Source organism: Centruroides vittatus, unplaced genomic scaffold (genome assembly GCF_030686945.1).
Source record: "Centruroides vittatus isolate TY-2023 unplaced genomic scaffold, ASM3068694v2 contig_3318, whole genome shotgun sequence".
Lineage (NCBI taxonomy): Eukaryota > Metazoa > Arthropoda > Arachnida > Scorpiones > Buthidae > Centruroides > Centruroides vittatus.
Genome location: NW_027122128.1, coordinates 188,651 through 215,431, shown reverse-complemented (window position 1 = coordinate 215,431; position 26,781 = coordinate 188,651). Strand labels below are relative to the sequence as shown.

At 31.6% G+C, this 26,781-nt stretch overlaps 1 protein-coding gene across 1 annotated transcript; it reads left to right on the top strand.

Annotated features, from left to right (window-relative positions):
• The first annotated feature begins 1,673 nt into the window (after positions 1 to 1,673).
• On the top strand, positions 1,674 to 26,596 carry LOC136973937 (uncharacterized). Its single transcript, XM_067268706.1, has 2 exons — positions 1,674 to 2,039; positions 23,724 to 26,596. The coding sequence occupies exon 2, from the start codon at positions 23,730 to 23,732 to the stop codon at positions 25,218 to 25,220; it is 1,491 nt and encodes a 496-aa protein (XP_067124807.1). The 5' UTR covers positions 1,674 to 2,039; positions 23,724 to 23,729; the 3' UTR covers positions 25,221 to 26,596.
• Positions 26,597 to 26,781: the final 185 nt, after the last annotated feature.

Below are 26,781 nucleotides of genomic sequence, written 5' to 3'. Positions count from 1 at the left end.
TGTAGCAGGGGTGTTAAGTTACTTTCTTTCCCACCCTGTATCTTTAATTGGAAAATATCTCATTCACTATCAGATTGTGCATAGGAAAATATAAGTTATTTTAAAAAGCTATTGTCGATGTAAAGCGCAAAAATAAATTCTGTTATTAAACGTATTACCATCATCTGATAATTGAATCATTCCATACTCTGCAAATTAAAAAATAATAATAATAATTACGATTGTTATTGATAATTCATAGCCGAAAGTCAAAAGTTTCATAACCAGAAATCATCTTAAGTAAATTGATAGAGGATATGAATGATGATGATGTAAATTGATAGAGGATATGAATTGTATGTAGGTAAAATAAAAACGATTCATAAAGTTTTAATCATTTACTATGTACCGGAAAAGAAATATCTTAATTAAAACATTTTTTTAACTTACAAGAAGCCTAAGAAGATTATTTTAATTAAAACTTAGCATTTAAATAATTTAATTTTTTTTAAACTTCATCTGTGTGCACTAAGAGAGCTGTTTTAGCAAGCCTATTGTAGGTTCAGTCAGGCCAACAATGGAACGGCAGGGTGTGAGGTACGGTGTCTGACATATCTGGACCGAAAAATTCCTGGGTTTTACGACATGTCTTGATTCTAATCCGGGTCCTCCAGAGGGATCAGCTGCCACTTTAACCGTTTGGCCATCCGACTGTCATCGGGACTGGGTTTGCGTGTAAAATTATTTCTGTATATAAATCGATTAAGATCTATACTTTATTCATCTTTAATTAAATAAATATTGTTAACTATTAGAAAATCGCCTGAACAAATAATTATTATGTAAACATCTAAACACAATTATTTTTGTTAAGTAGGCATATGTTCTGCTTCCCTCTCTTAAATATGATTTAGACATGGCATGACCATGTATAAGATTTAATGAATATGTTTATGGATGTGATTTAATAATTTATTATTGTTATGATATCAAATTCTATGAATTACCATATAAATATTGCTAAAATTATTCTCTCCATTATACTAAATTCAAAATATAAATACAATTGAAAATAGTTGGAATCCGATGGCCGAGCAGTTAAGGGGCAACTACCTCACTAGGGATCTAGGAATAAATCGGATGGGTCGAAAAATCCCAGGAATTTTTCGTAAAGGTCCATCCGGTTGTGTTAAACCCCATCCCCCACCACCCGACCTCCCCATTGTGGTCCTATCTGTATCCAGAACGAGCTTGCAAAGGTCCCTTAGTGCCTGCAGGACAGAATTTTAAAAATAAACAAATAGTTTTGAATTTTAGAGAAATCTGAAACGACTTTCAGTTAGAATTATAACCAAAATGTTTTATTTTCTTAATTTTATAACGTGTTCGAATTTTACATTATCTAAACAATACTAAAACTAAAATAACTGTTTCCGTTTTCGATGTATCACATGTTATATTTACTGACAATGGTCGAGCACGTGGACAGATTAACCAATAAGATTTCTCCAAATGTACGACGAATTTTTACATTTGTTATTTAAAAGCCTCGTCGATATTATTAATCAGCGTAAAATATTAACATAAAACCTAAAACCAAAAGTTCAAATGCGTCAGCATCGCAATCGCTTATAAAAAATGTCAACAATGACGTATTCGCTAACCAATCGGCTTTTCGATATCGGTATGACGACACGATTTATTTAAAAATGGTCCTTGCACGTTAGCCCTGGTACGGAAGGAAAAAAAAAAGCCAGAAAGGATCGAAGACAATCGAAAGATTCGGACCGTTCTACAAATCAACAATCGGTAAAAATAATATTTTAAAACAGTTTACGATCGTGTTACGTAATAATTTCAAATACGACGGAACCTAAACCCGGTCACGTGATGTCCGGCGACCAATCGCCTTCGATCGTCCATGTTGTTGAGAAATGACCGAAGTAAATTTTTCTCCTAACAAAGCAAGTTGTAGTTTCTGTTTCCAATGCCTCATCTGGATGATAATCGATTATTTGTCATTTGGAACGGATAAGTAACGCGACTTACATCTACACTGCGTAAGTTAATTCGTCTTTCCTAAGTATAATTATCCTCTAATTTACTCTTTTTTTGTTATTTAAATTCGGCATTACGGTGTTCTCCCTCTTCGTGTTACTTTATTTAGAAATAGACGTGTTTATCTATTACCAGCCGTGTTATAATTACTATTGTTGACCTAATAACTTATGTAACTCATTATTCGTGTGTAATTGTATAAAAATTTGTGGGAAACGTTTCCTTTTTCTATTATTTAATACTTGGTTTCACTTACATTTAACTGCTGTTCTTACTAAGTTATCTGTTTTTTTTTTTTCTTATCAAAATTCATTTTGAAACCATCTGAGGTTAGTGATAATAGCTGCTTGAAAAATGCCATTTAACATTGTGATTTGCTTAGACTTTTAGTTTAATTTTTTGAATTTGCATGATTATTATGAGTAATTGTAAAATTTAAATATTCGGTTAAGAAAATTGAATATTCTGTTCGACTCGTTGACGATACCTCTTATTGTATCTTTCTGCATGTTTTTTGGGTGGTAATTGTGTTAACTGTCTTTAAATAATTGAAATAACTTTTTAAGAAAATTTTAAATGTTAACGTGATTTTACTTTAAAGCGTATCTAGTATGACTTTGAATGTGCTTGATTTGAGTAGTGAATGAATCTTGCTTAAACTTAAGTTGCAGTTTATTAGCTGGTTGTTCCACAAATGACCTGCCATTTATTCTTGTCTGACTACTGCCTTATGATTTTTTAAAAATTAGTGTTATTTAAAGAAACAGCTAATGATCTAAATGAACATTCATTTGTAGACAATTTTAAATATGTATATTTAGTATGTTTTTTTTTTAATTGAAATTTGAAAATGATTAAATATGGAGAACGAAATATAAGCTAACGTGTGCACTTTTAACTTCATGAGCTCCAACTAGGTCACAAAATGAGTGAAGTACACCAAAGCAAAGGGTGATTATATTGTAAGTTATGATATGCCGAAAGTATATAAAAAATTTTGGTGGAAACTCTCCTAGAAGACCCACCTTGCTCTGTGCCTGCAACATTGCATTCTCAACTGCGGTTGTATGACAAGTTGAAAGAAATTCGATTGTAAGCACTTGCAGGATATTGAATGGCGTAGAGCTTCTGGCTCTGTTAAGATCTGGATGGAGCTGGAAGATATTAAAGCAAAATTAACTGACATAAATATGCATCATCAACAATAACATAACTTTCATAAATGAAACTTAAAATTGTTTTAAGTAAAAATATATGATTATTATTTTTTAGAATTCTATTAAATTTGATATTTAAATTGATAATTCACATTGATTATTAATAATTATAATAGAAAATGTAATATTGTTTTAAAATATTATGAAAAGTTTTCAAAATTTATGTAATTATTTCTTCTGTTACTTTAAATTACTGTTTAAATTAAATTACTTAAAAAAAATTTCTTTTGGCAATATGTGATAATCTTATAAAAGTAATGTAAGTATGCAGTTGAACTTAGTGTCCTCTGTGATGTACTGTACTTGATGCCATATTTTTAGCAAGTAAATACAGAGGAAAGTACAGTGGGTGATCTGTTAACAAACATAATCTGTTCCAAGACCATGTTTGCTTTCCAAAGTGTTCGTTAACCGATTATCGATTTATCTTAGGTTTTTATGGGAATTTGATTAATTCGTTCTGGAGACCCCAAAAAATAAAAAATTCTATACTTTATTTATATGCAATAATAAAATTACAGATATATACAGTCTTGCATTTTTATCAGTCATGTTTTTCAATTTGTGAGACGTTAAAGAATCTGTCTGATGTCGATTGCTTTTCTCTCTTCTGGATTTTTTGGAAATAATTAACAGCATTGTCATTGTAGAGCCTATTAACCTCATCCTAGTTTGGATGCCATTCTAAGACCATTGTTTTGACATCTTCCCACTTCTTCAAAAGATCTTTAATAGCAGATGTAGTCATTGGTCCTCTTTCATCTTCCTCTTTTTCAGAAGAAAACATATTTTGCTGAGTTTCTTGGTGTTCTGTCAGATCAGTTTCAGGATGAGCTTTACAGTGTCATATTCATTTCCCTCCAGTTCCAGATCTCTAGCAGTTATCATAATTTCAGGGACATTATCTTTTTGAATGCAGGAGGGACACAGTTTTCGTCGAGCAGAATTTAACTGTCATTGAGTGACTTTTGACCATGAATCGTATAGCTTCAAGAATATCAAATTTTTCTTTCCAAAACATTTTTAATATCATCATTGAGGAGAACTGGCATGCTTCAAAATACCAATGAAACAGTGTGTGAATGTACAATTTCATGAAATCCGCATTAACTTCTCAATCCATTGGCTGAATTAACGAAGTGGTATTCGGAGGCAGAAACTGAACTGTCAGCTAAGGAGAGTCTTCCAGCAAATTATCTTTAAGGTCTTTTCGGTGTCCTGGTGCATTGTCCTATAGCAACAGTGTTTTCAATGGCAATTCATTGGTCTGAAGATAATCCTTGATGATTGGAGCACAAACTTCAAACAGCCATTCTTTGAAAAGAGCATGTGTGACCCATGTCCTTTTATTTGATCTCCATATTATTGGCAGTCTTTCATTAATTATAGAAATTTTTTTGAACGCTCTAAGGTTCTCAGAGATAAACAAGAAGTGGAATAAGCTTCATATCACCACTAGCATTAGCTCCCAAGAGTAATGTCAATTGGTCTTTCATGGGTTTACTTCCAAAATAAACCAGTTTCATCACAATTGAAAATTTGTTGTGGACAATATCTTTTTTTTTTTTTTTTTTTTTTTTTTTAATGAATTCTTTAAATTTGAGACTTTTCAGCTTCTCATCGTGCAGACTCATTGTGAATTACTACATTTTTAATGCTAGATCTCCTTCTAAACTTTGCAAACCATCCAGTGGTAGCCTTGAATTCTATCTTGTGATGAATGCAGAGTTTGTTTCTTCAGTTCTTCAAAAATTTCTCTAGCTTTCTCTTGAATGATAGTCATATTAGTTCTTTGTTTCTCAGATGTGATTTCCATTACTCCTTTAGCTGCTTGAATCTTCTTGATTATATCTTTCTTAGCTAAGATTGTGCTTGTTGTAGACCTGTTCAAGCCATACTGCCTAGCAACATAAGACGTCACCTGTCCACTCTCTACCTTGGCTATTATCTCTTGCTTGGTTTCTATGGAGCCTAAAATGAGTGGAGCTTGACACACCACTCTTTTTAGGCTCCATGATATTATCAATTTCTTTTTGAATGAAAAGTTCAGAAAACTATTCACAAAAATTCAGAGAACAGAAATAAACTAGTGCATGAAAGAATTGTGTAAATGTGAGGCTGGAATGAAATTTGAAATTTTGGTGTTAAAACATCAATGAATATCCGATAGGACTGTTAGACTCACTTTTCGAAAATAAAACAATGCAAAACTTAACAAGTGCTCAACAGTCTTGCAAAGACTAAAAAATTGTCAGAAAGGTAAACAAAAAGCTGGAATTACAAGAGAGTTTCAAAGTTTGGAGGAATACTATCCGATTGGTATTGGGTTGATCATCGACGTCTTTTGTGCTGTGAAAGGCTTCAAATTGTCACCTGGAGTCAAGTGAAAACCAATCAGTATTCATTTCTTTTTACATTATTTTTTGTATTTGTTCTGAGATGTTAGTTATCCAAACATGTGCTTGTTGTTCGAATATAAAAATCTTTTGTGAAAGTGTTTGTTGTCTGATTTGTTTAAAGTCCGAACTGTTTAACTGATCACTCATTGTATGTGATAAATAGACCTATAGTTTCTTGGTGGACATGCTGCTGTATATGGGTGGAACTGTATTATCTGTTGTTCAAAAATTTTTGTGATTATGCTTCATCAAACAGATTGCTGTGATGAAAATTATATTTCCTTCCACAATCCAGACATGAAAAAACAATGGTTGAATTCAGGCCAGCTTCTAAAGCCATCACCAAATGCAGCAGGTTTGGGACACAAAATAATGTTTAGTGGAATTTTGAATGGCCTGCACACTGAATTTATTCCAGATGGTTGTGGAATAACTGTAGAACTGTATTCCATTTGACTTAAATACATGTTGCTTCTGTTCTATGATATCCTACTTCAGTTATTCAAAAGCACATATTTATGGATATTGGTTATATGTAGAGTGTTTATTAACTTTTATATAGTTTTTAATAATATAAATTTATAACTTGTAACGATTTTCAACATAATGTACTGGATCATATACTGAATCACAGATGCTGAATCATTTCAGCATCTGTTAATTAATATTTTTAAATATTCAAAGTGTTAGTAAATAAAAAAAAAAGTAAATTGCAGATTGTTTTCAATATTTAAATCACAAAATTTAAAGGATGAATTCATAATTCCTATATAAAAAGTACACCAGTTGGAGTATAATTCATAATTTCATGTTCAAATACAGTCAAACCTGTTTTTATGCGCTCTTTTTATGTTCGATTTTTTTAATGCGAATTTTTAATTTGTGCGGTATAGTTGGCGACTAGTCTCATGCGATTCGTCATGTCTTACGTTGACTTATTATAGCTAAATAAACTTATTATAGCATAAATGCACTTATTATAGTAATATTATTGCATGAATATGCAAAAAATGAAATAATTTACTTTTTAAGTCAAAAACACCACCTGGACAAAAATATGTAAAACAGACGATAGACCAGACGATGCAGTCAAGTGCTGATATCTGTTGTCAATAAATTCTATTTCGTACGGTTTTGAGTTACTTTCTATGTGAGACTTTTTTTATGCGGTCCCTGTTGACCGCATAAAAAAATATTTTTTAATTGTGTTGCGAAAACTATTATTTACAGCCATTCGTGAAGTTTCGTGAGATTTTTTTTTTAATGCGGTCCCTATCCCCCGCATAAAAACAGGTTTGACTGTATTATCACAGTAAAATCACAAACAGGAGAAATTGATTCATTCAATGTTGCATCACTTGGGGATATGTAGAGGCCACAATTATTTTTGGGAGATAGTAGTATTAGTAATATTTTACTGAAATTCAAGGCTTGTAGTGACTCACTATTTTTCAAATTACACACTATTCACAACAAATTTAAAAAAAAAAAAAAAGACTTTTCTCACTAATTTTGAGATCTGAATATATGTTACGTGCTACAGGCAGTATTTTGGATAGTTATGACATGCTTACGAGGTTTGTGACAAAATAGATTGGGTAATCGTTAATGACATATCCACCTCACAAGAGTTCATTATGACACCAACTGTTGGCTAGACCAGGCCTGGCCAGCCCGTCACGTTAAATTGTGTGGCCCACTAAGCGATATTATATATCTATTTCAACTTTTGTTTCCCGTTATGTGTATACCAAAGCAATTAAATAAATGAAAATTTGCGTGTGTCATTGTTATGATGTGCAAGTGCGAGTACGAACTCTTCGTATAACAATAAAATCTTATTAATTTTGTATTTGTTTTACTTTTTTAAAAGCATGTTTGCCTAAATTGTGGCCACCATAATGTTACGCGTGATCAAAGTGGCCTACGAAACAATTTGAGTTGGCGAGGCCTGGGCTAGATAAAGTAGATGATGTGAGCAAAAGAAAAGCTAGAGGAACTAGTGATTTCCCACAAAGTTGTCTTGGAAAACCAGCAGAGTCACTTTACATAACAAATTTGGAAATGAGCCAAGAATGTTATCAAACTTGCATCATTTTTACTTCTAAGTAAAAATACTTGTTTGTTCTAATTTTACTGCTGTTTTCAGTTTTAAAAATTGATTTTTCAAGACTAGTCTGTCTAGACTTTTGTGGTTCAAGAGAATGAATTCAAAATTTGGTTAATTCATGATGATGATGATATTTGTTCATCTCATTGAATCGTTTGCCAAATCTCATTTAGTGTTAAATACAAGGGAATTAATGCATTTACAAGGCATGACCATTGCAAGAAGCATAGAAAAAGAAGTTCATCTTCTTTTAACTTCTCCCAGTTATCATGTCTGCCAACAAAGCAGTTTACAAAGGTGACCATAGATGACATGATGAGATAGTTCTTTAAGTAAAAGAGAATTAGCTGTAATTTCTTTGATGGTGTGTTGCAATATTAACTTTTTCTGAAATAAGATTAGAAATTTATTTTGAAGTTTACAATAAAAACATGCCTATCCACAAATAAATGGAGACTTTTTGGGTTTTTTCAAAAGATTGATTCTGGATTTCCTAATCATTTTCCATTCTTAAGCTTGATGTTTATTAATGTGCTGTACTCACAATGTAAATCATTAATTTTTCTAAACTGCAATAAACTTTAGAAAGAATTCAAAAGAATTGGAATTTGGAGAAATTTTGGTATCATCTCATCACTAGTAGAAACAAACATTATTGATCATGTACTATACAGATAACTAGAAGAATTTATAGTGAAATTAAAAAATTATTAATCCATTGTAGTTACATATACCAGTTCCTGTATGTTTTTCAACCAAAAATTAAAAACCTTTCTGTATTTTAATTTTATTCACTATCTTAGATATCCTTCAAATGATTTTTTTAACATTTCGTCACGTTCCAAGATTTTTTTAAATGGAAGAATTACAAATTTAAAGTATTGAGACACTAACTTTATTGAATCTACTAGACTAAATGTAGACTTCTTACATGCAGTTGAAATTTTAGAAGTATGGGTATTCCTCATATAACATGATAGTTAGATTCTGAAAAAGTGCCACGTTGTCCAAATCCATGCTACACAAAACAAAGTACTAGTTCAAAACACAAGGTGGGTTCCAAAAGTTAACAAAAGTATACTGTTCTTTTTCATTATTACAAGAAATTGTTAGTTAATTATTGCTTTAATAAACATATCATAATTAAAAGTACTGTATCATGTTTTAATATCAATTTTAATTAAACAAAGGCATTTTATTTTTTCAGAGTATAGTTATCATCTGAGCTTTTTTGTTGATCAGATCAGAAATATTAGCAATATTTTCATTTTTTGTGTTTTATTTTTATCATAAACTTTTTAAAATTTTTGTCATTAATAAAAAGTTATTAATTGAAAAATTGTTCTAGTGGATTGTGCGTGTTGAATTTAGTACCAAGCAATTTTTTTCTAGAATTTGAATTCAAATACTGAATTGTTCAAGTACTAAGATACTACTGTATTTCATTCATTTTTACAGATGATTACTTGCCTACAGTTTAAAAATGTTTAATGAGACCTAAAAGTGTTTAAATAAACCTTACTAAATGAGGAGCTTTATCCATAAAAAAAAAAGTGATAGTCTTAAAGGCTTAAGTCTGAAAGCAACAATACCATGTTGATAGGAAAGCTAGGACAAGGAAGAAAAAATTTGCATCAGTTTCAATTAAAATAAACCTGACAAAAGGCATAAAACAAGTTAAAAATTTTTGTATTCTAAAATCCATGGACAAATTTGAGACAACATGCATGCTTACCTGAATAAAAAAAATATTGAATAACAGAGTTTGCATGTAAAAATTGTGAAATTTTGTATGAGGAATACCTATCTACTATATAAAGCTGGAAAAAATGGGCATTTTCTTTGTCATAGTATGCCAAAAAACAGCCACTAGGGGCTCCCCTAGCTGTTATTTAAATTAACAATATAAATTATTTTATATTTTTACAGTATAATATTCAGTATATTATTATTTTTATTTATAATTTAGTATGCCCCAATGCCTGCATCGGGCCTTTTGACTTGTATAACAGTGAAAGATTTTTCTCTGACAGGCACTATTAGCACATTTATAGGATTGTAAATCATCTCTTCTCTATGAGCAAAAACCTAAAAGAACCATGAGTGTAGGAACTGTCCTACATGAAATGTTTTCAAAAGTTGTTTTATGTAGTGCTTTGTAATTTTGAAAAATTGATGACACATTTAAAATCCAGGATATTGAGAAAATGTTTAAAATTAGTTTGTTTTTAAGATGCTTTTATGACAGTATATGTATTGCTAGCATGAGGTTATTTGTTGACCTATACTTACTTCACAGATTGTGTGTATGCTATAGCAAAATTGAGCCTGTTTATATATCTATACATGTTTATAGAGTTCTTCCTGTTAAAATTTGAGAGGAAACTAAAAAACATCAACTTTTGATAAGTATAGCCTGATTGCAACCTTGTTCTGACCTAATCACAGCACAACTACAAAGTATCACAACCTGTGTCATTAACAGAAGAGGTTTTTACCTGTTACTTGCAATAAAGCATTAGCTGGCACATTCAAGGTAGTTATTAGGTCTGTAATACCTTATCTATTTCTATCAAGTGTTGGATAGTTTCCTTATGGTGTTTTACATAAACAAAGGTTCAAGAGTGCCAGGCCTGGACTTTTCATTGGAAATAAATAAGAATAAAATTGAAAGAATCCAAAATTACTATACATGATAATGAAAAAAATCTGTTTTTTTCCTAGACCCAAATATATACAAGAAGGAAATAAAGTTAGCAAAAATTTGAAATATATTTTATCAAATCTAAAAAACAAATATCTACAAGAACTTTCCCAACACTTGGGGACTTAAAAATTAAATTATAACTATCTTATAATTATCTCCACAAAACCAGCAAGCAAAAATATTATATTAGAATCTCTCAAAAATTCACAAAAAAATCTTACAAATTAAATTTGACTAACCGTCACCATGAAACTTCTACATCATCAATGGAACTTTAAAGCCTTGCTTTTATCTTGTTTGATTTCAAGCTTCACCTTTTTTCTTATATTGCAGTTTTGGTGACGTTACATGATTACACCCACTTGATCTTATTTACATACTTAAATGGCTAATAGTCATTTAATTCTAGTAATCTTTAAGTTGTATCATCACTTTTACATTTAATCTTTTTATAATTTTTTGTTGTTGGTTTTTTTTTTTTTTTTTTTTTTTTTGTGACAATTTGAGAGATGATTCTTTTAACTTCCTGTGGAAGTCTCTCCCAAGATGTCATTTCCAGGTTCGATGACATAATAAGTTGCCATCAGCAGTCATCTTAGTAAGGTGGTTTTAGTTTTAGAATTTTTCCCGGGTGAAGTTTGGTAGTCTATCTTTAACAAAATAAAATGGTTTGGAATCAACTCTTTACAGGGCTTATAACATCAGATTTGGTTTACGGAAAAAATCCTACCATCTTCATTTTGTTAAGGAACAACAATGTGTGTGGAGGATTACTACTTGCTGAGGATGTTTGCTATTTTCCTACATGACTAAGGATAGACTGTTTGTTAATTTACATTGGAGTGATAAAGATGTTCCTGAATACTTGCTTCATCACTCACTCCAAAGAATATAAATGTAGTATTAGAAAAAAAATTATATAATGCTGCTCTGGCCACATACACAAGTGATGATGATGTATGTGGTTGCTTATGGTGATACAAGACTGCTGAACCACATGTTATGATAATGACGTTTTAATGCATTGTTAGCAGATCTGGCTTGTTTAAAATATTTGGAGTATCTAGAAATTTATAGGATTTTGAAAAATTGTATTGCATCAGCTTCAGGGGATCACGGAGTCTATCAAGGGTATGGAAAGCATGGTTTAAACTATGAATCACTTTATCTATGCTCTCAAGTATATTAATCAAAATGTTATGTAATTAATAAAACAAGAACATTTATTTTTCTTTATAAAATACATTCTCTGCTTAGGATGCATGCCTAAAACTTGTTTAGAAATTTGAGTTTTCTATTGGATTTGGTGTTTTGTTCTTTAATAAGCTTACATAACCTGAAGATGTTTGACTTGATATGAATGAAAATGTTTTTTTATATTAAATATTGTTTGTGTGTTGATGTTTTTAGATGTAGAAATAGATAGGAAAACAAAAAGGTATCTTTTGTTGTTGTGTAATATTCCACATATAAACAACAAATAATACTATGTGATTCTGAAAAACAAAAAAATTAATGACTTTTTGAATCTCACGTCAATATCTGCTATTTAGGGCCAAACAATCACCAGATTACATCAGACTACTTTTCTGCAATTATATTTAATTAATTACTAAATAATTTGTCACTAGAGGAATGCATTAGGTGCCATCTCATTAAATTTAATAATTAAATAAATATTTATTAAATTATTTAGAATATTTTGGAAGAAAAGAATCAGTCCGAAGCAGGACTCGAACCTGCAATTCTGGATGTGTTGCCAGTTATGCTACCCAAGCCTCCAGTCCAATCTCATCTTCCAGACATATTGAAATATAATATAACCATCCTCAGTTACTTATAGTGTCGATTGGGGCATCTGTTTTCAGTGCCCTTGTCCTATAAACTCTCTCTCGTGGCACTCAGCCAGCCATTGCTTAATTCTAGCATTGCGCGCGCGTGTGTGTGTATATATACAGGGTCTTTATAATTAAAGTTCTACTTTGAAATGTCCACAAAAGGAAAACTACTGGACAAAATGTTATCAAACTTGGTAATAGTTTACAGGAAGTTGTGGGATTTTATTTTTTGCAAAAAAAATAGTTTAAAAACCTTCCACCAGCAGGGAATGCTGCTGTATGCAATATTGTTAAATGAAATAAGACATGAAGACATTGGTTGAAAATGTTTTTAATCATTTTAAAACAAAACTGTGGGATTATGCAAAATCACAATGGCTTGTAAATGGCTTACGGCAGAAGGAAAGCAAATTAGAATTATGCAAATGTGCTTTACATGGCAGTTGATCTTTCAGTTGTAAAATTGAGTCTGCTTGTCAGAGCTCACATTGTAACAAGTTGATGATGTCTGTAACCATGCAAGACCGTGCTTTCTTGTTAAGTGTTATTGTGAGTGTGATAGCAATGAACAGTGTGCTTTGCAAAAGTATTGTACCATAAGACAAATACACCAGGGGCCAATGATGGCAAAGTTTGAAGCCACAGGTTTGTTATCTGTTGCACCTGGACGAGGAAGGAAACCTTTTTCTGTTGAAACCAAGGAGGCTGTTGCATTAGCACTGGAGGAAGCAACAATGGAAAGCACACATGGGATGTGCAGCATAAGTGGTGCTGTTGATGATGAATGGACTTAACATTGAGTATGGTGTAGAAAATCATTCATAAAGTGCTGCTGTACTACCCATTCAAAATCAAACTTGTTCAACAATTTTAAGAGTGTCGGGTTTCTCAGCAGCCTTGTCCATCGTGTACTCGTATTCGTTGCAAAATCTCAATTTTAAGAGTATCTTTCACTTCGGAATTCCTTGCACAGATTGAGGTGGACAAACATTGGCCATGAAACATTTTGTGAACAGATGAGGTCTATTTTTACCTAAATGGGGATATCAATGTTCACGACTGCAGAATTTGGGCCAAACAAATCTCTCATGTTATCCACTCAGTTCTGTTGCATTCTCCTAAAGTCACCATTTTGGTGTGGTAAGACAGCTAGTGTCATAATTGGACCATTTTTCTTTGAAGAGCAATCGACAGCTGGGCCCATGACATGCACTACAACTGTTGCTTGCTTAGAGTCAATGTTAAGACATTTCATGATACCTGAACTTCAGCAACTAGGCATTTTAGATACCACAATTTTTATGCAGGACAGGGCTCCACCTCACATGTGTCAAACAGTTACTTAACCTATCCTATGGTGAAATTTTTCTGTTGCATGTGGCTGCCATGTTGAATTTCTGTCTGTGTTAAGTCTAATGAACAATTTTTTTGTTTTAATAATAATTGTGGCTACTGTATCATTAAAAATTATTTTTTTTATTTTGCACAAGCAAAATAAATACATTGAAAAATATAAAAACAAAAAACATCATATTTTGAAAGTTTGTTTTAAAATAAAAATTACTGGCTGTACCCGGCCACACGTCGCTGCAGCTCAAAATGTATCTATTATAAATGTATAACACTCCTTGCGAGGGGAATTTTGAAAAATCCCTTCTTAGTGTACATTCTCTTGATGTACTCTATTAAAATGCAATCAAAAATGCAAAAAAAAACCACTTCTAAAATGGTATAATAGAAGCTGAGTTCTTCATGGTAAGCTTTAATTTTGTCCCTCTATATTTCGACATCTATATTATATACAAATGTGCATATTTGAATGCAACATTGTCAAAATTTCAAAGCAATTGATGATGAACTTTCAGAGATTTGAGATTAGGAACAAACATTTACATTATTTTTTATATAGATGACACAGCGACATCTAGTATCAAAAATGTTCCGATGCAGATATGATTATATTCAGGATTGCCAAGGCAGGTCAAATGAGGTCAACATGAAAATATTCGAGAACAATATGGGACAGGTTAAGCAACATTTCACAGATGACTGGATTATAAGCTGACACTTTCTCATTTCTTGGCCACCCCAGTTACTAAATCTCAACCCTTGTGTCTTCTGGCTATGATGTTACCTCAAAGCCACTGTTTATGGTGATGATAAACAATTTGACAGGATTGAAAAATGCGATTACACCAACATGTTCGTAACATTTTTCCTGATGTGCTAAGAGCTATTGTTGAGAACACAGTAATGTGATTTAACTTACTTTCAGAAAATGGTGGATGTCACATTGAACATGCTTTGTAACATGTTTTAGAAATGAAGAAGACATCAATTGAAAATATTTTTAATGTCTTATTTTGTTTAACAATATTGCATACAGCGCTATTCTCTGCTGGTGGTGAAGTTTTAACTATTCTTTTTTTTGCGGAAAATAAAATCCATGACTTCCTGTAAACTATTACTAAGTTTGATAATATTTTGTCCGGTAGTTTTCCTTTTATGGCCATTTCAAAGTGGAACTTTAATTATAATTATAAGACCCTGTATGTATGCACATAAATAACAGCACAAAACCTGATAAATTAAGATTTAAACTTGAAACTATATTAACAAATTGAGGAGTTCTCATGATGTAAACTCATCAATGAATGATTTTACTGAATGGCTTTATATGAAATGATACCCTGATAAATTATACAAGTAGCAATAAGAATTTAACTAGTCACATTGGATGGTAAAGATTTCCTGGAATCTGAAAAACCATGCATACCTACAGATGTTTGGTATGGTGTTTGTATTGCCAGTCGGGTTCACATATAATAGATGCAATTGTAGCCAGTCTATGGTGTGTTGGTGTCTCAACTTGACTGATTATAACCAGTTTTCTAATTGAAATTATTGATCTGAAAGTACTGTACCGTGTTTCCCTGAAAATAAGACATCCCCATAAAATAAGACCTAGTAGAGGTTTTGCTGAATTGCTAAATATAAGACCTTCCCAAAAGTAAGACCTAGCAAAGTTTTCGTTTGGAAGCATTGTTATGATAATGTTCCAGAAGATGATGACATGACTGTCATTGAATAAATCTTGCTTTGTGTTCATAAAAATCGGGATCGGTAAATGTACCATAGATTGTTGTACATGGAAATAATGGTAATAACAAGAAATTCTTGATAGGATTCACAGTTTGTCTGGTTATGCTGGTTTGTGATGACAACTACTATACAGTACATAATAAATGTTCATTTTTTTGTTGAACAATAAATGTGAATTCTTCTTCATGGAAAAATAAGAAATCTCCTGAAAATAAGACCTAGCGCATCTTTGGAAGCAAAAATTAATATAAGACACTGTCTTATTTTCGGGGAAACACGGTAATAAAACTAGAGGAGAATCTTTTGAGCAGTTAAAATCTAACATAAACATTTCCAGCCATGTAAATGGTCCTCTTCAGATTGTATAGTTCAAACAAATAAAATAAAAATTCTAGAATACAATCATATATGGTTACAAATATATATAAGCAGTAATTAAATTTAAAATTTTAAAAATTAAAATAATTGTTGTTTTATTATTATGTTGGGTTAAGTGAGACATACTCTGTTAACACCGGTGGCTGTGTACTATGCTGGACCAAAGTCAAGGCATAGTAACCAAAACAGAAATTAAGGAAGTGTATCAGTGTGTGTATTCAGGAATTTTCTCACAATATGACATGTATTCAATATAGTGGCCTTCTGTAGTGTGGTGTGTGTGTTTCTATTCAATTGTAATGTGCCCAGGCTTTTGTGTAGTGTGTGTGGTATGACACCTGTAGAGGAGAGAACAACGGGTACAATAAGCACCCTATCCATCCTTCACAGATGCCTTATTTCTGGGCGAGTTCTGTGTACTTGCTAATTTTTTCAGTGCATGCGTTTTGTATATTGTGAGTGTTTGGAATGGATATGCCTATAATGTATGTGATTTTATTGTGTTTGTCAATGAGTGTGATGTCTGGTCTGTTGTGGTAAATTGTTTTATCTGTGATTATGGCTCTGTCGTAGTACATTTTGTGCATGTTGTTTTCCAATACTGTCTGTGGAATGTATTTGTAATATGGTTCGTGGATGTCTACTAATTTGTGTTTCCTTGCAAGCTCTTGGTGTATTATATTTGCTACTTGATTATGTCTGTGTAAATAATCTGTCTGTGCCAAGAGCTTGCAACCAGAGGTGATGTGTTGTATAGTTTCTGGCATGATGTGACATTTTCTGCATGTGTCATTTGTGAGTGTTGTATCTTTGAGTATGTGTTTTCTGTAGTTTTTAGTATTTATGACCAGATCCTGTATGGCAATATAGGCAACCCCCAGGCAACGGCCCTATATGTTCAACATTATTACTAGTCTCCATATTTAATAATTTGAAGACAGTTCGCTCAAACAGAGATCGCCATTTTTAATTCCGTGTTTAAGACAATACAATTTCAGCGACCGACCTTTCCTTAGAGGCTACTAGCCGCCGTAAACGCTAAAAAAGTCTTTTTAAACACAAATTTTCCAATTAAAAATATAAATTTAAAAAAATAGGAATTGGTGACATACGAACATCTTGTTTAATCCATCTAACCTTTTTGGGAAGTTTTCGGCTTTATATCCACTAAGTAGTAAGTGCTGGAAAATGTAGATGCTGGAAAGCCTCCCTCTGGTGACAATATTTTACATTTTACTTCGTAATTTTAATTCAAAATTACGTAGTCTCCATATTGTTAGGTTACCTTTACCCTGTTAGCCGCATGCGTTGCCCGCCCCCCACATATGGAGGAACTTCCAAGTTGGGTGGAGTGTAGTGTTACCACCTGTCTAGTTTTCACCCTGACAGTCCAGGAATTGATTCACTGTCCAGATGAACTATTAATTTTGTCTGGGAATTTCATAGAAATTGTGAAATTATGATGAAACAAAGTTCTTGTAAACATTGTTATAAATTTACATCATTTGAACAACGAGTGAGGTCTTTACCTCACACTCACTGAAACTCATCTGCCATTTGGCCATGTTACTTTATGCTGACATGTGACACACAGTGCCGCCTGCCTGTCAATTTTATTTTTGCTTGTACGTTTCTTTGCATTGTAAAATGACGTTGCACATGTGTCAGGAACTTCTGTTCAAACAAACCTGACCTACTGTCCAGGTCAACGATTTTTGTAAAGGTGGGAACACTAGTGTAGTGTATCAACATCCTTATTAATGCATCCATCAGTTTGTCTTCCTTATAATTTTGCAGGACCTATGCAACTTTGACTTTGGATGTATCAGGAACTTTCTTATCTTATTAATAGTATTGACATTTTATCAGTGACTGAAGGTTCTATTTTTATTATTGATAATGAATGTTAGAAGTGTCTCTCACTTTCTCAGAAATTACTTTAGTTCAGCAAATTCCTATTGTTTTTTTTTTTTTTTTTTGGAACCCTATGGTTCTTTTGATAAAATTTGAGGTCCTGTAATAAAATTTGTTATTGAGTTGTAATTATAATAGTTTATTTAAATTTTTCATAGATATTTTAAAACTTTAAAAATTATTAGTATTCCATAGGAAAAGGGGACCTATGCATGGACTGCATGGCTTAAATTTGTGAAAAATAAAATCCATTGAGTCTGAGAAGAATTGAATCATTTTGTTTGGGTTTATTCCCTTCCCTTCCCTGTATATTTTGTTCTTTGTATTCAAAAACTAAAATGTTCATTCCTGTCAGAGAAACTACAGTAGAGTCGTTAATCCGAATTAATTGGGGACTGGGATTGTTCGGATTAGTGATTTGTTCAGATAACAGATTATGTACAAAAAATATATTAACCTGTCCAACGTTCAAATTTTTCTCTGTTGCGTGTTGCTTCGTGTTGAATTTTCATCAATTTTAAGCCTAACGAAAATTTTTATAATAATAATCGAGGCTATTGTATCGTTAAAAATTATTTCTTTATTTTCTACAAACAAAATAAACATATTGAAGAATATAAAAACATGAAAATTATACTTTAGAAGTAAATCTAGTATCAAAAACGTTTGATTCAGCACGACACAGTCAGACTGAAAATCGTTAAGATAACCGGGGGTTCGGATTAACGACTCTCTACTGTATTGCCAAAGGGTAGTATTGTTTGAATATTTGAGTGTTTATTTAGCAATTTTGAAAAACTCAAATGCTGTTGATTCTCTCACTACATTTGCTGATAGAATCATCTCTGAAAATTAATTCTTCACATTACCAGTTTAAAATTGGAAAAAGCAAATAATAGTAAATTTCATCTGTATTCTTTTTGTATCTTAAATAAATTATATTTGATTATTTTTTATTTGTTGTTTTATTATAATCAGTAAAAATCATGTTTCAAAACTTTTATTAAGATGAAAAGGATAGTGGAAGGTGAAAAGGACTGAAATTAAAATAAGTTTGGAACTGTTGTTCTAGTTGATAAATTGCTGATTCTATGTAAATTGGACAGAGAATAAAACTTTCATGAATCTCATTCAAAGAGACTCGATTATTTTTAAAAATGATTATATCTGTAGATCTCGAGCGAAAAGCATTCAACCAGTGCTTTCTCCCTGTTTTAACTTCTAGCAGAAATATGTAATATGACAAAATACTTATCTGACAAAGTGATAGACACAAAGAAGAATGGAATAGTCAGTGATAGGGTTAATGATCAAAGATAAGAAGAAGATTGCACGGATAAAAAGTCAAAGATAAAAGATGTAGCATTCCAAATCAAAAACTCTTAGGCTGCGATTATGCAGACGCGAGCAAGCGAATTTTCCGAGAGAGCGAGAAGTGATAAATATCAAACCCTGTTAGATATGTGCGAGAACCAGAAATTTGCTCTCGCCAGCGATATTTCTCGCTTTTCGCTTGTGCATGTTTTCCTTTGTGACAACTATATCGCTCGCAACCTCTCGCTAACTACTAAATTTGCGTCTGCATAGTCGCACCCTTAAGTAGATATAAGTTGGACATATTACAAGATGATAAAGTAGTAATATACCAAAGTTATACTGAATGGCAAATAGAAGGGGGAGGAGATGAAAGTAGAGAATATGCAGGAAATGAATTGAAGAATAAGGTAACTTAACAAGAACAAAGATGGAATCATCTTTTAAAATGGAAGATGGAATTATCCAAGAGAGAATAGATAGGTTGACAATGATGATTGTTAGATGTTTCATTGTTACTAGATCAATGAGAGGTTATTCAGATTCTATGTTTGATATTGAATTTAACATAAAACTAGTAAAATAAACAATAATGGATATGATGTTTTAATAAGGTTAAACTACTACTAAGTAAATATTTTCTTGAATAAAAATTTAATGTAAATTAGGAAACTTTCTTAGAAACAGTATTTCTAGTAGATGTAAATTTTAAGTATAAAGTAAAACATAATCAACATCTTTAACATCTTGCTTACAAATAATTGAAATTGAAGCACATTATAACATAGTCATGTTACAAAATGTAAGTTTTTATAAATGTACATTTTGAAATTTTATAGTTTTCATGAAATACGTACATTAAGGAAATGTCATAAATTGACAATTTATATATTAAATTTTTAATAATAGACCACAATAATAGAATGCTGCTGGTCATGTGATCAATTTGAAAATTAGAAGTGTTAAACACAAGATTGTGTTAGTAACAATCACATGGCTTTTTTCCACCTTTATTTAAAAAGCCATGTGATTATTACTTACACGATCTTGTGTTCAACACTTCTAAAATAGTACAACGCGATTTCATAACAAATTAACAATTTGAAAATTATCAAACTTGTTAATAACTTGATCATATTAAAATATGAGAATTTTTATAGTTCTGTAAATCTAGAGGTTCAGGTTAAATATGAGATCTCGTTTGATGAATTTGATTAATGAGAAGTCTGTGAACTAAGTGACTTTTCTTTTAAGTACTGTGTGTGGATAGGGTAAAGATGTGATAAGTTTTATATTGTAATATACTTGAAATAATTGTGTAATGGTTCCAGCAAAATTTGGTTTTTAGTTTAAGAACTAAAAATAAAAGCAATTTTACTTTTAGTTTCTTAGAAATATTTTTGTTAATTATCTTTAAATATGAAAATGTTAAAATTTATATTTTTATTACAAATTTATATTTTAACATAAAACATGCAAGAAAGACAATAGCTTTCTATTTGCTGCCTGGACATACAGGACTCTAAGGAAATGAAACCTCAGACAAACTTCTAAAACAAACTAAGCAGGAACTTTCAGACTACTATAAAGACCTATACAGCTGTATCAAGTATATATACAACAAATGGCAAGAGGACTGGGACAAATAACTCAACAATAAACTACACACCATCAAACCAGAGTTAATAAAATGGACAACCAGCCAACAGAAAAACCAGAAGGAAGAAATAGTACTTGCCCGACTGAAAACTGACACACAACTGTCTAATAACAAGGGATATCCAACCAATATGCTTAACTTGCCACCATCCAACATATATTACTAACATGTCCAGAACCAGAGAACGTTATCTTCGACAACATACATCCTAGATGACCAAGCTCTATGGAATATGTTAGACAATAACTGACAAATTGAACTTACAATGACATATCTGATGGCAATAAACTTATGTACAGAACAATTGACATAGGTTGACAGATTTTGGCTAGACCTTGCACTTTTTGGCCACAAAAACTCCAAATCCAACCATTTTAAAATAATAGTACAGTGAACACCCATATAACGCATAAGATAAATTTAACATTTTCACATAGTTTCTGATTTTTTGTTTAGAAAAGTGAAAATATATACTTATCAGTTGTTTATATATGAACAGTGAAGCCAACAGTTTATAAAAGAATTTTTTAGTTGTAAATAATCTTCGACCTCTGGTATAAAACAGTTATAAAACCAATTTTTAAACATTTCGCATGTAATGCATGCTTTGTTATTAGCTCTCCAGTGAACAGGAAGCAATGATTTCTGTTTTTCATTACATGTGAATTTAATGTACTGTAGAATTAATTAACATTGGCTTAGTTATATGTTCTCCAGCTGCATTAGAACACAAAAGTAAAGTTATCCTGTGTTTTGGTGTCTTGAAACCAGAAGTGGAAGCCTCATCTTTTGCAATATATGTTGTCGGGCATTTTTTTCCAATACAAAGCAAATTTATCAATGTTATCAATTGTTCTGCTATATAATTGCCTTCCTCTATAATTTTGGAGAAACGTTTAGGAAATATTTGACCCTTTGCGATAACAGTTAAAATTTAGAGAAATGTTTGAACTTGCATAAATTGGTTTGATAATGTGTTCCCTATAAAGCACAATGTATCCCCACATTGTATGGGAGTCTAGTGTATTAAATACTTATTTTGCCATCACTTTATTGTATCTTTCAAACACCTATATTTATTCCTGACAAATAGATGGTTCTGCATTAATGTATCTAATGTCACACAATGCCAAAACAAATGATGCTATTTATATAACATAATTGAGACAATAATGCTTATACAACTAGATTAGGAAAGAAAAATAAGTTAAATGTAATGCTATAACTCATAGCTCTTATTTAGATTGTGTCTAGAATAAAGTAATTGTGATTTTATGAAGGATAATTACCTATTCAAACATATCTGCACAAATAATCTTTTACAGAACTAATTTAAATAAGCAACTTATATAATATTAAACAAATATTCTTGATTTAGACAGTTATGATTGATTGTGTATACAAGTTTAGGACTGAAATTTTTAATTCAAATACAATTTAATAATTAAAATAACATTTAACAACCATTAAATTATATAAAACTAAGTATTTAAAATATACTTGGGCATGTGTAAAAAAGATACCAGATGTATAGGCATTCATTGATACTTTATTGGATCTTACCATACAGCACAGATTTTACTGTCGAACAAACTATTAATACAAACAATGGTGTAAATATTACTTATTTAATTTCTGCAGTTGCACAGGTACCCTTGGCCTCTAACATTAGTGAAATTTGGCAAATCTTACAAACATTTCAGAAGCATAGGAAAACAGTATGTCAGTGTTTTGATAAATTTGATCATCCCACCATTGGCTAAGTGGATAAGACTACTGAACACTGGTTCACACCAAGCCAACAGGCTGGCAATGCAGAGTTTTCTGGGTTTTCTTTGTCTAACATCTAAGTAGGGATAAGTTTCTTATAGAAAATCCTCTCAGGAGATACTCCATCTTTGGCAGATTATCCAATGTTGACTAATGCTACAATCCTATGATAAATTGTGTAAAGACTGAAGCTTGACTTGTATCTAGAGCAGATTTAAAGATGTTTTCTATGCTACTTTAGATATAGTAATAGCTTATGAATCAATTTGAGGGTCAGAATACAGTGTGGGCACATTTTACACTGCTCTTTAGTCTTCCCTAACAAACTGACTAACAAACCATATGCAACTATAGAAAAACTTTGTCTGTTAGGAAGATGATATATTACCATCATTCTCAGACAACTGCTCACATTTAAATCTTTCTTAAGACATTGAGAGAGCTACACTGAAAGAATTAACAGACCTAATTCTGATGGAAAGCATGTGGTTGTGTCTAGCTTGCCTAAGTCTGCACTGCTTTTCATTTATTTCTTACAGTATTGTCATTAAAGCTTCAGTTCAACATTATCTAATCTAAGGTTTACAAAGAACTATTTTAGGAATTCTAAGGCAGAAGAGAGATTGCGTAGTTTAGCATTACTTGATACCAAAATTCCAGAAGCAAGGAAACTAGCTAGCCTTGAAGCCCAGAAAAAATTTAGTTGGTCAATGTTCCACACAATGTAGGCTTATAATGTACCAATGTAGTTCACTATTTTTAAAATGAATAAATTAGTTATCACTTTATATAATTTTGTATATTACACAGTGTGTAGGAATGAAAGTACAGAAGGCCCAATGGGAGGACTGTCTGTACGAGGTAAGTGCTGTTTGCAATTTGGGGATAAAAATCACGAAATGCTTTAAAAGTTGATGTACAGTACAGTAAGATCTAATGAACTGCATGAAGTGACTTTACATCCTGGTATGTTTTATACATGATCAAGTATATTTTAAAGTTAAATTATAGACTGTCCCCTACTTTACATATTTTTTAAAACTAAATTTAATTTTGAAAAGAAGACAAATGAAGTAAATTGTTTACTGCAAAAAAACTTGTAGCTCTTGCTTTAAAAAGAAAATATGATTATGATTTTTATAATTGGTGTTTCAGATTTTGATGAAATAATGTTCCATTCGTTATCTTTAACTTAAATTCTATTATTTAAACTAATATCATTTTGAATGTCATAACAAATTAAAAGTTTTCTGATTTTTATTTTCTTCTCTTTTTAGGTAGTTATGAGTAGTAAAATTGAATATTTTTCTGAGAACATCAATCATCTGCAAGTAGTTATTTGTGACTTATGTCAAAAGTACTTCAATGGTAAAATACCTTATGAACAACATCTTCAAAGCAAAAATCATAAGAAGAAACAACAGGAAAAGATTTTATTAGAAAAGATGGAAATGAAAATTCATCAGCCAGTTTTAACAAAGGATGCTGTTAATGCAGAAACTGGTATGTGTAATTATTCGATGGTCGGCGATACAATTCCCACAAAAGAAATGACTGAAACTTTTCACTTTAAACAACCTGAAAGGTATCTTACTTCGGATGATAAAGTAGAACGTCTCACTAGTTCGTTCCCAGTTTCAACAAAAAAAATGGTGTGCACTGGGCATCCCATACATTCATTGCTTTCTTCTGGTAGTTATTATGATAGGTGTAATATGTGCATGAAAAATTTCAGTTCAGCTGAAGCTGCCCAACTACACTTTGCCAGCCAAGAACATAAGACAAAAATGGATACACATAGACAAGTTGAATTAATTTTGAATCGTTACAGAGAAATGAATTTAGCGGAACCTTCAAAATTCTGCAATCAGGTAGATAAACCGAAGCTTACAGAAAATGCTATAGCTTCAGAAAATCTAACTAAACAATCTTATACTGATCCCAGCTTTCCAGTGAAAGTGTTAAATACCAACGAACAGAGAATTCATCCCAAATTTAACTTTTATTCTCAAGGTTCGAAAGGAATGCTCGATAAAATGCCCCCAGTAGATCTTCCTATGACAAATAGCATGGAAACATCTCATTATGCATCGAAGTCAAATGAACAGAAAACCTTTCCAGGATGTGATATTTGTGGTATAAAGTCATTTGTAACTTTAAATGCATCATTTAATCACAGTCTCACTCTGGAACACTGCCGAAAGTTTGCCATGTATTCCAAAACTTCTGAACCTCATACATTTTCAGAAAGTTACACACCTTCGACACTATGCACGAACAGTCCCATCACATCAAATTGTTTAAATAATGACGATCAATTTAAGTTGCCCACTGTTAAATTTCACGTGATTCCCCCAAGAATTAGTGTTTTTGGTAACTCTGATGGTAGTTCAAAATTTGAAGAAGGTGCGTCGTCTTCCCAAGTCAACACTGCTTCTCTCTATCCAATAGGATACGAACGAAAGATGAAATGCAAACAGATCGAAGAGCAAAATACCGGAAATACATTTCACGAAACCATATCACTGCCAGATAGCTTTAATATCGACTATGGAATCGATTTCTTTGTTAATCCAGAATCTTTGTACGATTCTCCCACGTTGCTTCAACCTACCAGTGATTCTGGAACAAAATGTACACAGCCCGAAGCAGATTTGGAGCAAACTATGAAGTATGTAAACAGAAGACGCTCCAGATTATTAAATAGCAATATCTCTCCTCCTCAGAAAGAAGACGACTTTACAATATTTCCTGAAGAAACTTTTCACTTTTAAGTATTTTATAAACACTCGAAATAGTGTGTAAATATTATGATCCAATTAACATGTTTTTAAATGGAAAAATTATAAATATATATTCACACACACTCATTCAAACATACATATATATATTTATACAATTATTTTTCGAAATAGCGTAAACGATTATCTCTAAAACATGTTAATTTTATAAAAACACGTCAAAGTACAGAGATATTCAATTAGCCTTATAATCATCTCCAGAGCTATATAAACGTTATTGTTGTGTATGATAAAAATAAACGTTTGCTGTATTGTATATTTAAATATTTTCTGGTGCGATTGGACGCCTTAAGCAATATATTACGGAATAGTACAGCGCACTAAATGCTCATATTTGCATATAATAACTCGCGCGATTCCAGTTTTTAAGTTAGAACGTAGTAACCATTTCACCCTATAGCGTGCACGTGTTTAATTTGTGCACCAATTTGTCGAGAGATAGCTTCGTATTTAATTCATCCAACGGGGATTTTTGTCCTCGAGTCTAGTATATTAATATTACTATTTTTTGTAAATATATATAAATAAATAAATATAAAACAAGTGTACAATTAAGTATACACGTTTTAGTACAAAAAAAGTTTACTGCGCTCTGTTGTTAAGTGTGTGAAATACATCGTTTTTTCCCCTCCCATTATCTAGGCGTATGATTTTAATATATTTGCGAACGTAGCAAAGCTCATAATTTGCACATTGTACATAATTAACATTAATTGCGTACGGATATAAATGTATATTTTTTTCCCCCTCTCCTTTTCATATAATCGGAGGTAATGTTTTTGTTAAATTTTTTGTTGAAGATTATTCTTGAACTGTATACGATTATTTCGGATTAATTTTTTGCAAATATTTATTATTAGTTACAGTAGTTTAATGGAAATTTTTATGCTGTTATCTTAAGTTTTTTGAATTCTACTCGTATAGTTGTGTACTTAGGTGGAAGCGAGCGATGCTATCTTACTCGTTTTTGTACCTATAAAAAAATACAGTACAGCTGTGTGAATGTCCGAACTGATTAACACCTATAATGATAGGAAAATTGAAATCGAGATGATCCTAAAAATGTAGTAAGTTGTGAGATGTGCATTTCGATAAACGTTTTTAACAGTGATTTATCCTAATTATTATTATTATTTTAAACCCTTCGGAATTTTCGTGATTGCAAACTTGGTCCAGTTATTAATCAATCTTTATGTACGGATTAAATGGGAGTTTCGAGTGATCTGGAAAAAAGAATACAGATCCATCCCGTGTTGTCATTTTAATTGAAATAAATTCACTATTTATTAAAAGAAAAATGTATTTTTTTAATGTCGATTTTAGTTATCATTAAAATTAAAGTTGGTAAATGTTTGTGTATGCTTTTTAATTCCGGAAATATCGGTTAATGTTTACTTACTTTACGAACAATTTTTTTAATCACGACAGGTACAGTACTGTACAGTTCATTCTTAACGAAATGCAAAAATGTGCGTGCCGTGATATAATAATCTTCATAATTGTAGCTACTCAATAAATTGTGGGTATTAAAATT